The following is a 12,771-nucleotide window of genomic DNA, read 5'->3' on the forward strand; positions in this document are numbered from 1 at the left end:
CTCTGCCAGAGTCAAAGCGTTCACACACACACACACACACAAATATCAAGAGGACTAGTGATCAAACTTTATTAGAATGATTGTTTTAAATCTCCAGATGTCCCCTATGTTTCTTTTGCTATACTTCTTCAGCAATATTTAAACAAAGACTCTATGTAACATAAAATCTTCACAGGAAATGCAACAGAGTATTTTCATTACAAGCCTAAGCATAATTACTATAAGCAGTAAATCTCATGATAAAATGCAGGTTGTATCAAGATTACACTAATTTCTTGATAAAATTACCCACTAAAGACCCCAAAATGAAGTTTTAAATTTTAAAACCTACTTCTCCCTTAGAAAAAGATCAGACATACTTTATCTGTTAGTTATTTTACCTTATAAATCTGAGGAATGACAATGTAGTAGTGTTTGTGCTGTTCCCCATTAAAATTCTGTAGTTGTGCAGCATATTCATTTTTGTTTTCATCAGCCATATGCGTGCGCAGGTTTAACTGCTGCTTAGCCTAGTAAAAAAGCATTCTCAGTTCAAACATGTCTTGTGCTTTTCAATGACATACAGCATTATTTTATTTTACCAACGATGCAAAAACAATACAAGTCATCAAAACTGACATCCTTATAACTGAAGTAAAAAGTGTGTCAGACTTCATATATACTGGCAGTCTATAGACCTGATTTGTCGTATACAGAGCAACAATCATTTTAGCTCCCTTAGCCACATTGCTTAAATGCATATCCTAAAACACAGAAATGACTGTACACGTATACCACAAGATACCAAACACCAGTAAGCCTGTTTAAGGTAGTCATCATCTCCACAGCGTCATCTTGAGAGTAATGAAGCATACTCCCTCTCTGTGTTTTAGATTTTACTGTTAACTCTGATTTTGCACATAATAAGCAAGCATATTTTATACTCAAATAATGTTGTTCCAGCACTGATGATAACCATGCAATTATTTCATATGATAAAAAGAGTAATGAAAGAAATGGCACTGCTTTTACCTTCTCAACATCAGCCTTTGTAGCATTAGTGTCGTTGTCCAGTCTTTCGTAGCTTTGCTGTGCCTTCTCTGCCTCTCTGCATTCTCTCTCAAATTTCTTTTTGCTCTACAAAAGCCACAAACTTACTGCTTCAACAGCCATTATCTCCTTTTGGTTTTGTACAGTAATTTTGAATTCTAAATATCAAAGCATCCATTTAAATATCTGAAATTCACTCAATACCTTTCAGTAAGTACACTGTTCTCACAGCAACTAAATCTCAAAAAAATTTCAACTTTTCTACTTAAAATTTATTTCCCTGAAGTACCAGCAAGGAAACAACTCTTAATTGTGCTATAAAATATCAGATCATCAAAATACGAAATAACCTATTACAAAGATCTGCAGTAAATTATGAACAGACAAGCTCACTTTCTAGCATGACTTCAATAGCCTAAATAAAAGTTAGGGGGCATAAAATTTAATCCTGGACTTGTACGAGTAGAATTTTCAAGTTCCCTTCTTCAGTGATCAATTTTAATAGCATGAATTCAACTAAATTATTTTGAAGGCAGTCTGAATGATTTGGCTCCACTACCGAGATCTGAGCATATCCATCCATCATCATCAGTATTTCTATCAACTGGCGCAGCTGTAAGCAGCACAGACAACACTATTCAATGCACTTGATGTTCAATACATCTGTCTGTTGTCAAGACAACAGCTGTAGAAATTACTGTTGCAGCTCAAAAAGTTAGTACCTCTAGAGACAAAGTGGCAACTGACATTGTGTGAGCACTGCTCTCCTGAGCAGGTAAAGTCAGGCAAATGGTGGTTAATGTGTCAAGTAAATGCAGCGCACATAACACAACTAATTGTTTGAGGTGAAGTCTGGGAGTTATCTTGGTGAAGGCTGATAGCATCTAAAACTCCCACATCTGCTTCTACACTGATCCTCTGACCACGGATTAAACTCTTACATGTGACACTGAAGCAAGACATTGCTTATCTGGGTCCACGACAACAAAACAGAAATTCACCTCTCCTGTACTGCTTCACAGTACCTTGGATCAAAGATGTAATAAATTTCTGAGACAAACCCAACAGAGTATCAGAATGCATCTTGAACATACTTGGTTGAGTTTTGTATTTTCTCTCCTTTAAAAGCATGTCTCTCAAGAAAAAGGTGCTTATAATCTATTCTAGAGACATTCACTTCTGCATTTCTCTGTTAAAAAGAAATTCTACCTCCTGAAAGTAGAATAGTCTATAGCGGTATTCTTGAACAAACACCATGTAACAAGCCCTCAAACTCAAGTTAAATACAGTGACGTAAGATTTCATCTTCATATAAGCAGTCATTATTAACTACTCCCTAAACAAAAAACAGCCCACAGACAAGCAACCAAGAAGGCTGTAACCTATGTTAAAAATAGGTTCCTCTACACTGGATAAAAGCCAAGGCTTCAGCCAAACATACACACAGAAGCTGTTTACAGCTATTTTTTTTTAAATAGGGAACTACAAATACATTGAACTGCATTTTGGATGTTACCAAGTTTGATTTGGATATTCAGTAATATAGTTAAATATTAAAGTGTAAGCAAGACAGATGACAGCAGTTTCACTTACAAACTGTGTATCATTGACAGGAAAAAAACCCAAAACACAAACTCACATTATCCATCTGTTTCCAGCACATGTCCAGATACTGTTGAGCCTTTCGCCCTTCTTGAAGATGCTAAAAACACAACAAATAAGTTTAATTTACGTATATTCTTAGTAGTGCTACAATTAGTTAGTCCCTGCTCCAGTTGATACACTATAATGTGCACTATTTCCCACAAGTTACCAGTACTCTTTGGAACACACTACTCCATCATATAAGAACAGTACCACAGATGAAAATTACACTGGAAAAAAAGTTACTAGTAAGCACTATCTCCCAAGATTCTAATTTTTAGGTTTAATAACTGTAGTAAACCAGTACATTAAAATATAGAGTAACTTTAAATATGTTTTATAAATGTGTTACGAAACCTACATATTGCCAAGTTCATTAAATTGGGTAAATACATCAATTTGTTGAAAGGCACATCCATTTTGATATCCTATTATCAAATCAAAATATAGGAATTACCATTTTTCTCTCCGTTTTTAGATCATGAGAGTATCTCATCAATTCTCCGTACACTCTGTGTCCCATTTCTTCTGCAACTACTTCTCGTTGTCCTGCATAGTCATTCAGCTCATTAAGGATGTTAAAAAAGGCAATACACGAAGTAAACCTGACAGAAAGCACACACACACAAACATACATATCATAAAAGTGAGACTGTTTTTTTTAAATGAACTTCTTTTAGTACAGTCTGTACTCCTAATTACATAAATAAATAAACCAACCCATACATATTTTACAATAAACCTTATCTTTATGCTAATTGAATTATAGTAGAAATGCCAAGTTGGGAAAGCCTATGTTAAAGCCTAGCATGTACTATATGTTGCAATGTCTCTTTCAAACACATTTTTTAAGAATATGGATTTTTGTGGATGGAAAAGAAAGAAGAATAATACTACCTGAAAAGCCCTGTAGTATAGTGGTATCTCCTAAGCTGCCAACTGAGAGGCCTGAGCTTGGGAACGGATACATACGTCCCTAGGCTCGGAGGCTGAACTTGCTGCAGAGATGATGTGCTGTGCTTGGTGGTCTTGAGGGTGGAACATGCCAATCATACCACTCATATGCATCCCGATGGATGATCTACAGAACAAGTTTGCTATCAGCTCTGGAGACAGCTGCCTGTTTGCCTGCCCACCTCTTGGCTGGAAGTAAGGTGCCACTATGGCTGGCACTAAAAAGGGGGGAAGAGGAGGGGCAAAGGGTAGAAAGTGTGTGTGGGAGGGAGGAAAGAAAAAAAAAAAAACAACAGGCACCACATTAAAATATACATCTTTCTCTCTTTTAACTGTGGAATACTGCCATCTCCACAGGCTTGGCTCTGGGGAGTTCAAATGCCGCTCTAGCACCAGAAATGCCATTCCCTGTGGTCCGGGATCTTTAAATAGTTGGAAGAGCTAGAGGAAATCCTAGTGTGAACTCTCAGGCACTCTGCGCGCAGCATGTGCGCTAGCTGCCACCTGAAATTTGCCCGCTGTCTTTACTTCCTAAGTCATTCCTAAAGAAAAAGAGTATTGTGTTTTTCTAAAAAAAAAAAAACAAAACAAAACAAAAAACAGGCTATGGACTGGGACAGCAAAACAAGCTCCTCTCTGATAAATAATCATAAAGTCATTTAGCACAAATTGCTCCTCCACAGTTAAGACATTCACTTATTTTGTCTTTGGAGGCCAACCAAATCAGCAGTTTTAAGAGCTCTTCTTGCCAAAAACATAACTATTTGTGTACACTCCAGTCTCAGTATAAAAATGTATAGCTACATTTGTATTGCCACACAAATGCACTGAAAAATTCTTACTCAACTAAGCAAAAACACAACCTAAGGACACATAATTGCTTTTTTATTAAAAAAAAAAAACAACCACAAAACACTAGACTGTACATAGCATTCTAAACTTCTGCTTTCAAACTTTCAGCTAGTTGAAGATTAATTTGGAATGGAGCAAGAACAATCTGCCATGTTTACTACTTTAAAATACTAACAGAAATAAACTCGGGTTTCATGCTTAAGAATTACAGCAGAACTGTAAGAAGCCAAGCACAATTCTTTTGTTGTCTTAAGTCAATTAAACACTTCATCTTAAAAAAAGAAAGAAAAAAAATCCATAAAAGGAGAGAGTATACTGTAGTCCTTGTTTCATATACATAGAACTTGAAATGTACATTTTTACCTGGGCTCCTCATCTTTGGGTGAACGTTTAGGACAGTACTTCTTAACCAGGTTTCTATTAAGAGAGAATGAAAAAAAGATGCTATTTTAGAGTCTCTTTTGAGAAGACATACACATAGAAAACTGCATGAACGCATTACTTCTTCGTAATGACTTTAAGGAGCAAATCTATTACCCCTGTCATCTTATACAGGCCCTTTAGATAACACAAGGTAGAAGTCTATGGCATCTTCAAAGTTTTAAGTCACTTTGACCTAGAACAATATATTCCTAAGTATTTTAAAACCTCTACTGCACAGTGACTAGACATAAAGTAATTAATTCTTTATTTAAAATCCTTTTCACTCATGCAAAAGAAGCTAGCAGACAAGAAAAAAGCAAGTGTACAACCACTGTGTAACATATAGATAGCACATACTGTATGTTATACCCATAAGCACAAAACCCTGTACCTAAATTAAGCTTTAAGTGTACGTCCAGGTAGAAGTTTTAACCATAGTATCTCCAAACCTTCAATAAGGGTATTTCCAGAACAGAAGAGGCAACACCTCTTTTCTGGAAAGATAGTATTTTGCCCTACCACCAGTGTTCTAAGAATCAGGTTTTAAGAAACCAAGAAAATCTCTAAAAGATGATCCAGTCCAATTACCAAGAACTGATATGAACTCATTTGCCTATTACGCAATGCAGAAACAGCACCTTAAGAAACATAAAAACCACATCACCTACTCTACCCTAAAGCATCAATAACACAGACACACACAGCTTACACAAACAACTGCAAAATATTTGCAGTTACGTATATTGCTACAAATATCCCACACGCTGTGATGAACATGAAATGAAGCCACACAATTTTACAAACAGGAAGGGTAAGAGGAGAGAATGTCCGGTGATTTTTGAAATTTTTACCTTCCTGTATGTCAATCTTTGTTTTAAATTTCTAAGTACACATTTTTTCCAGCACAGCATTCTGCCTTGACTTACAGTACTGTTTTTTCTGACAGCAATGAGTTCATCTAAAATTCTTGAAATAGAAAAGGATACATATTGTCAGTCTTGGGAAAAAAATCCATAATTTCCTTCTCATTTTTAACAGCTGGATGTTCAAACCTTCAAACCCTTGCATTTTTTATTCTAGCAACTTTCAAAATTGTCAGGTTTTTCCAAAAAACAGAAAAACTGAGATTATAACTCTACTACAGTTCTTTTCCCTTCCCTGTGAGAATTTGTCATTTTACAGCAAGTAAAGATTCCTTCTCTGTATGGAAGAAAAACAGGTAAGACACAGGATTTTTCTCAAATTGCTTACCCCCAACATTTGTGCTTTTTGAGGTCAAAGAAGCGAAACATCTCAGTTGATGTGTGTCTTTAAAAGCAAACAGTATTTAAAGAGAGATCTACTACTCAAATTAAATAGACCCATATTTAAACGCCAATGCCCACCCTCAAAAAAATTCTCATTATTTTCCAAACACTAGAAGCACTTCATCAAAAACTTGCTCGTACTGTTTGAAGTGCGGACCAGATTGTCTGCTATGATACCTCTCATTTAAGCTATTAAAGTAATACTTTTAAGTGTGAATTAACACCTCCACAGAAAATAACGCACATCAGTTATTTGCTTTGCAACCCACAAGCAGAAGCAGCGCAATGCTGGCAATAGTTTTCCCCATACATCTCTAAATAATCATACCTTCCATTTAAGAACAAAAAAACAAACAACAGAAGAAGTGCACAAAACTGAGTAATTTTGTTTGAGACAGTGTTTGCCTCGAGCTTGTCAGGGATGGCTTCTCAAAGCGTGCTCTTGAAGTGAGCCTGGATTATGCAAGGAACACTCCTGGTTTTTAACTGGTATGGAATAGACTACATTCAAACTGCTGTACTGTGTAAAGGGATGGTGTTTGGTAGTGAAACTATTTCACACATCCATACAAAGACTAAATGAAGTATAAACAATGCAAACCTAGCAGAGCTGCTTTAACAATTGTCTTTTAATTGGCTTCTGGATAGAATTCTTCCATCTGTCTGTCCAGTAGTAATTGAGAAACTGGCCATTGACTTCTTAGACTAATTATTAATACAGCCCAAAAAGCAGCAATGAAGTGGACTATATAAAGCAATCTACATCCCCAGTGCTACAGAAAAAAAGGAGAGGAGGAGTAACAGAAGGTTCCGTGAAACAAAGCCTCACATGCATGTTTTGTATTTCATTCCCACTGTCCGTCTATAATAACTCTTGTTGTTAGAAACTATGAACTACCTTATCATTAAAACAAGGGTGCTAATCCTGCTTTCGTCTAAAATAACCTTGTGCAATTTCTCAAATCAATTTATTTGGAAGTCACGTTATCTCTACGGTACAAGGGTACAAGTAGCGAGACTATGTTCAGTCATGAAGTATATACCAAACTATGAGCAGAGAATCTCTGTGGAACTAGAAGCTCAGACCCTTTAACTCCTTCCATACCCTCAAGAGACTACAACCAGAAAGAACCACTATAATAAAATAGTCAAGTCCGTTTTATATCAATATGTACTAAGAAACAAAATAAACACTGACTTTGTAAAATCTATCTACACATTTTGTAAGAACTTTCTCACTGAAGTTAAAGCAAGAATCTCTTTTCGCTATCACCAGTAATCCATCGCCTCTTGCAACATTCTACTTGGTAGGGATTAAATCCAGACATTTTGATTGGAAAATGCATAAACCCAAGAAAAAAACCCCAAACAATCATTTCACTAAGTAAATTTTCCCATGTTTCGTTTTCCCTTACATTTCTGCTTTGCTCCTCCATACCTATTAACAAATGGGAAACTCCTAAAATTCACCTTATTATTCAAAAGGTGAAATGCGTAACAAGTATACGATGCTGTAGCTAAGCAACCATGCAGAAGCCTTTTAAAGGGAAGATTTTCAGAGGTGTTAAAAATGAGAAAAGAAACCACTTACTAATACACAGTTAGTTTGAAGTGGCAGGAGAGAAGGGTCACAAATACAGATTATTTACTAGCATGCTGATCTCTGTTCTGGTTTCACTTTTTAATGCAACTGTTTACTACTTCTAGGAAGACAAAAATACTATGTAATTCTTTCTCCCAACAGAAGTCAGTTTCATTACAGTCTTGTCTACCTTAGTATCACAGGAACATGCAGTTTTGAGACACTGTGTGATCAGGAGTTACGGTACAATAATCAAAGTCAACATATATGAAATGACAAGCAAATGCAGAATTTAAAGTTCAAAGAAAAAGCCAGTGTTCACGTGAACAATGAGGCATAAATGGCTTTTCCAAGAAGTGAACACCAACACTTAGAAAAAACAGAAAAATTAGATTTAGGTATCTGAAAAAGCGCAGGTTGGCAAGCTGCTAGTAGGAGAGTGGATCTGAAGACTGAAATGTTATTTCAAAGAGGAGCCAGTTCACACTTCAAGGGGGCATAATACTCTCTAACACTTTATCTAAACGTGTCTAACCCTCACAATCCAAGTATGGATCTGGACTAGTTTAGAAGAAAATTTGTGGAAGTAATTTCAGACTATCAGAACTGAACCAAATCTGTAAAATAAACTGCTCTATACTTCCTTAGCAAAGTGTAGGCTGATGACAGTTTAATAAGCTCTGGAAGTACAGTTTAGACTACTTCTACCACACTCCATCTTAAAGCCATCAGGAAGCAGACTTCATGCAGGACTAACCACATCCAATTGTGCTGCCCCTGTAATTTTATCAACCTCTCTTCTCATTATAAATTGGTCTCAGGTCAACACTAGTGCGATAGCAGCCTAGACTGTATTACCGATTTGTAAGAGAAGTAGTACCTCAGTCAAGTAGCCAGAAGTTTCAAAAAGCAAACTAGTTAATCCATTTTTTTTACAGTCATGTACATAAAATATCTACATAAAATTTTAGACATCTGTACAAAAATTGTGTTTATAAAAACCAAGTTTTCTTCAGTCAGTTAATACAGCATGTAAAGAACGGGGGCAGCAGCATCAACATGGTAGAGTCTGTGTTAAGGCAGCAGCTCAGGTACTGCGGCATCTGCTTATACTAGACCTCCACAGCCTCTACATCACATTACAAATGAGCCTGGGAACAAACTCTGAAGTCTGCTTTCATAAGTTACTAAAAAAAAACCCCCGTAATAAGTACTTAACAGCATTTCCTATTTATATGTAAAGTAATACTTCCAAATAGGGTTTTTTAACAGCTTTGGTGATTGCATATCAGTACCATGGAATGTGTGAAAGCAATGACAATAAAGTGTATTTAGTAACGTCATCGGAAAGAGTTTTAAGAGATGAATCTTTACAAATTGCAACATGGAATTTGAGTTTACAGAACTGAATATTCCTGGAACCATTAAGAATTTATATGTTTTAGCTTGCAGAAACATCAGTATAAAAAAAAGACCCTGTCACATCCACATTTGTGTAATAATCAGTAACGTAAATTCTCAGCTCCAATCAAAGGAAGAGATTTGAGAAATGAACACATATGGTCATAATTTGTGTCCACAACTTCACATTTGAGCTACACCCATTTTCAATAACATTTCCAAGATTCTGCATATAAAAATGCATTTACTATGTCTCAATTTGACAAGACATATGCATATATTAATACCGTATTCAGAAAAAAATCCCACTTATACACAACAGTATGCAGAAGAAACATGAAAAATACATTTGCCTGGATTAACTAGACATCTCCAGAGATCACAACACAATTTTAAAGGGAAACACTCATATTGTTCAAGAACAATCATTGCTATTTTCTTTAAACTTGACAGTAGAGAAGCTGACCAAATTCCGAAATCTTATTCCGCAGGACAGTTTCACCTGTAGCTGCAGGTATAACTTGTATTACTGCCCAACACTACAGGAAGAGAAACTCCTCTGTCTTCTCAAGTGTCATAATGCAACAAAAAGGGAGTTATTTTGTGTGTGATGAAGTGCAAGCAAACAAAACAGACCTTTGCCTCACCCCTTTTAAGCAACAATGCTGATCAAGAACAGCATCTGAGAATTCAATTACAAAATTAGGCCAAGAGCCCAGTAATTTAGCACATTTTTAAACTATTTTTTTCAATTATAAAGTAAGAACAAATTAAATTCATATAATTAAAATGAAATTGATTCATTTACAACGTATATTGCAATATGTTTGCACTGATTCACATCCCTGTAACTCAGTAATGATCTGTAATTACCCTCACAACTCTTGGGGTACCACAATACATTAGTTGAGAACTAAGCTACGCAAAACAATGTTTGCCTTTAAGTTAGCTCAAAAAGATCAAATTATAGTTGCTTTTTTTCAGAACAAAGTATATTGCAAAGACAAGATAAGCTCTCTAGGGTTTTTTTCTCTGTAGACACTTGAGGATTCTTCAATGGTTTCAAATTTTCTTACACTTTTTCTGAGTATCAAAAACTGCCTATTAAAGAAGAATAGCAAAGAATTACTTGCAACCAAAAACCAGCATTTGCACAGGATTCTCACAAGTTATTTCTGGAATTACTCGGCAACCACAAACTGCAATAACTGCATACAGTAAGAATACAGTGAGGTCACTTGAACAGCTACTCATATGCTGTACATGCATGACTTGTCACCTCCTCAGAAGATTCAACAGCTGTTGCATCTGGGAAAGTCTCATCATTAAGTTGTGACAGTATCAAAAAAAAGTTTATCAAAATGCAAGGGTATACACAAAGTGAATGTGAATTTCTGCCAGGACATGGACTCTAATTTATGAAAACTGTTATGAAATGTTCATCCTTGGGTTTAAGTATATGAGAATAAGATCCATCAACAATCTCAGCAGAATGTTCGTGGCCTACACTGAAACCAAGACAGAAGAAAAGTGCCAACATACATTACTAGTAGTATCTCCCTCAGTAAACTTGTTTTTCCTTGGTCTCCCATCCAAGTACTAAAAGAGCTATAGAAGTACAAAGAGGTGACCACTCACCATACTGTTTACACATCTACTAAACAAGTGAATAATAAATCTCAGTTATAAATTCATTATGAAGAGATTCTCAACACACTTTTTTAGATTTTATTTCATTACAAAAGGAAAAAACGATGATCAACTAGAAGTTTCTATCACAGATATTGATATGTCTCACAGCCATATGCTGCCAGCATTAGAATTCATTAGAAACATAGTCCATCCCACAGATCTTCTCTTTCAGAACCTCTCAGGAGCAAGCTGCAGGATGGCTGGTTCTGGAGGTATAAATTTTGCTAGATCTCAATGTTTCCTGGGGCCTCATGACTGTTTTGCAAGGTTAAGAACAGTTGAGTGTCCTCAAAAGCAACGATGGCTGAAATCAAGTTGTTATCACAAGACATTCACTACTAAAAATCAATTCTCCCCCAAGGAATACACAGGTAAGAATATCGGTAGAACAGCTTCATGAACAGGTCTACTGGCAGAAAATCAGTCACCTCTCAGGTGTGGGCTGCCCAGACCCTCGCTGGCAGCAGTCAGGAAGTGCATGCATGCACTCTACAACACGTGTGCAGCAAGACATGTGCTTCCCAGAACTGTCATACTTACTGCACATGGACAGTCAGTCCAGTCATCTGGCAGAAAGGGTACTTGACATAACTCTTTTGCAAAGATACTTTAAGAAAAATCAATAGTTTTGCCCCAAGAGAGTAAAATGCTGAACAGAGACTTCCTATTTTTAGTCAGATCCTGGGGTAATAATGTGGTATCTCATCTTGCTAGCTGTGGAATGAACCGTTAAATATAATTAAGCAAAACAGCATTTGTTCATACTACTTCAGGAAAAGATCTGGATAGGTCTGTGCAAATAAAAACACATTTCCATTTTTAAACAGACAACTGAAAACAAATCAAAACTGGGCTGTGAACTGGTGCTGTGCATGCTTCAAACTTTCCTTTACCTCCTGAAGTTCTTCTACACCAGCTTTGGAAAAGTGATATTTATTTCCTTCCTTTTAAGAGAAAAACTTCTTCAGTAAAGTAATGGGGTATTATGTTAGGTGAATATACACAACTAGATCAAAAGAAACTGATAAAGAAACCACAAAGGAAAAGAGCAGCCTGGACAAAGAACATCCATACCCTCACCTGTGAACCTCATTACTGCATTTATGAGGAACAATTCCTCAACTCTGTAACTGGTGACAGTCTAGTTTTCCAATGATGAGGTGATGGAAGACACCACAGGAGAGAAGTTGCTACCAGTTTCAGTCTGACAACAGCTAGGCAGCAGCTTCAGCTGAATTTCCGGAGAGACTCAAGACAGCAAAGACTGTGGTGAAGGCCAAGTTCACAGGAGTGACTTATTTTAAATCTTGTTCTTCAAGTACTGTGTGCACCTTTTGGTAAAAATCAACCCTACTTTATTCTGAAGAATGTTCTTCTCTGCCTTTCCATTGCTGTTACTCATGTACAATCTGTGAGGGGAAATTCCTATTGGACCTAAAAGACGTTTCACTCAGCACCAGCAGAAAGCAGACTGGAGAGTTAAGACAAAGGGTGGCTGGGTTACAGTCTCTCCCAAAAGGACAGGACCAGCTACGGAAAGGGTGCACTTTAGGGACAGGAAGATCTGCTGCTTTCTCAAGTTCTACTCTATGACTCCAATCAGATTTCTTAACACAATGTAGTGTTTTTTGCCAATCCAATATGAGAAACTACTTAGTAGCAGGGACTTGAAACTGGTTGAACACACACACAGAAAAACGTAGACACGGATAATGCACTTTACAACAAAGAGCCTGATAGTCTGTGGAAAAATATTAGTATGGTTTTATTTTGTATTGAATCTTGAACTTTTAAGTCCTAAATCTTTTTAGTTCAAAGATTTGAAGGGTGGGTGAGAAGATAGGGAGGGAAGATAATGAAAACAAGCAAGCAAGTGCACACCCAAAG

General features: G+C 36.5%; 1 protein-coding gene across 4 annotated transcripts in view; it reads right to left on the minus strand.

Moving 5' to 3' along the window:
• FNBP1L (formin binding protein 1 like) overlaps positions 1 to 12,771 on the minus strand; it is a 59,493-nt gene that overhangs the window by 16,437 nt on the left and 30,285 nt on the right. For 3 of the 4 annotated variants that reach the window (XM_055815547.1, XM_055815550.1, XM_055815546.1), the window contains exons 3-7: positions 4,843 to 4,896; positions 3,131 to 3,278; positions 2,669 to 2,731; positions 1,012 to 1,116; positions 381 to 509 (exon numbers count right to left, since the gene is read on the minus strand). In XM_055815547.1, the coding sequence (XP_055671522.1) occupies positions 381 to 509; positions 1,012 to 1,116; positions 2,669 to 2,731; positions 3,131 to 3,278; positions 4,843 to 4,896 (499 nt within the window). Of the gene's footprint in view, positions 1 to 380; positions 510 to 1,011; positions 1,117 to 2,668; positions 2,732 to 3,130; positions 3,279 to 3,570; positions 3,846 to 4,842; positions 4,897 to 12,771 lie in introns of those variants that run through there. The other variant, XM_055815548.1, reaches the window with a different exon arrangement.

This window comes from Falco peregrinus, chromosome 10 (genome assembly GCF_023634155.1).
Source record: "Falco peregrinus isolate bFalPer1 chromosome 10, bFalPer1.pri, whole genome shotgun sequence".
NCBI classification, from domain to species: Eukaryota; Metazoa; Chordata; class Aves; order Falconiformes; family Falconidae; genus Falco; species Falco peregrinus.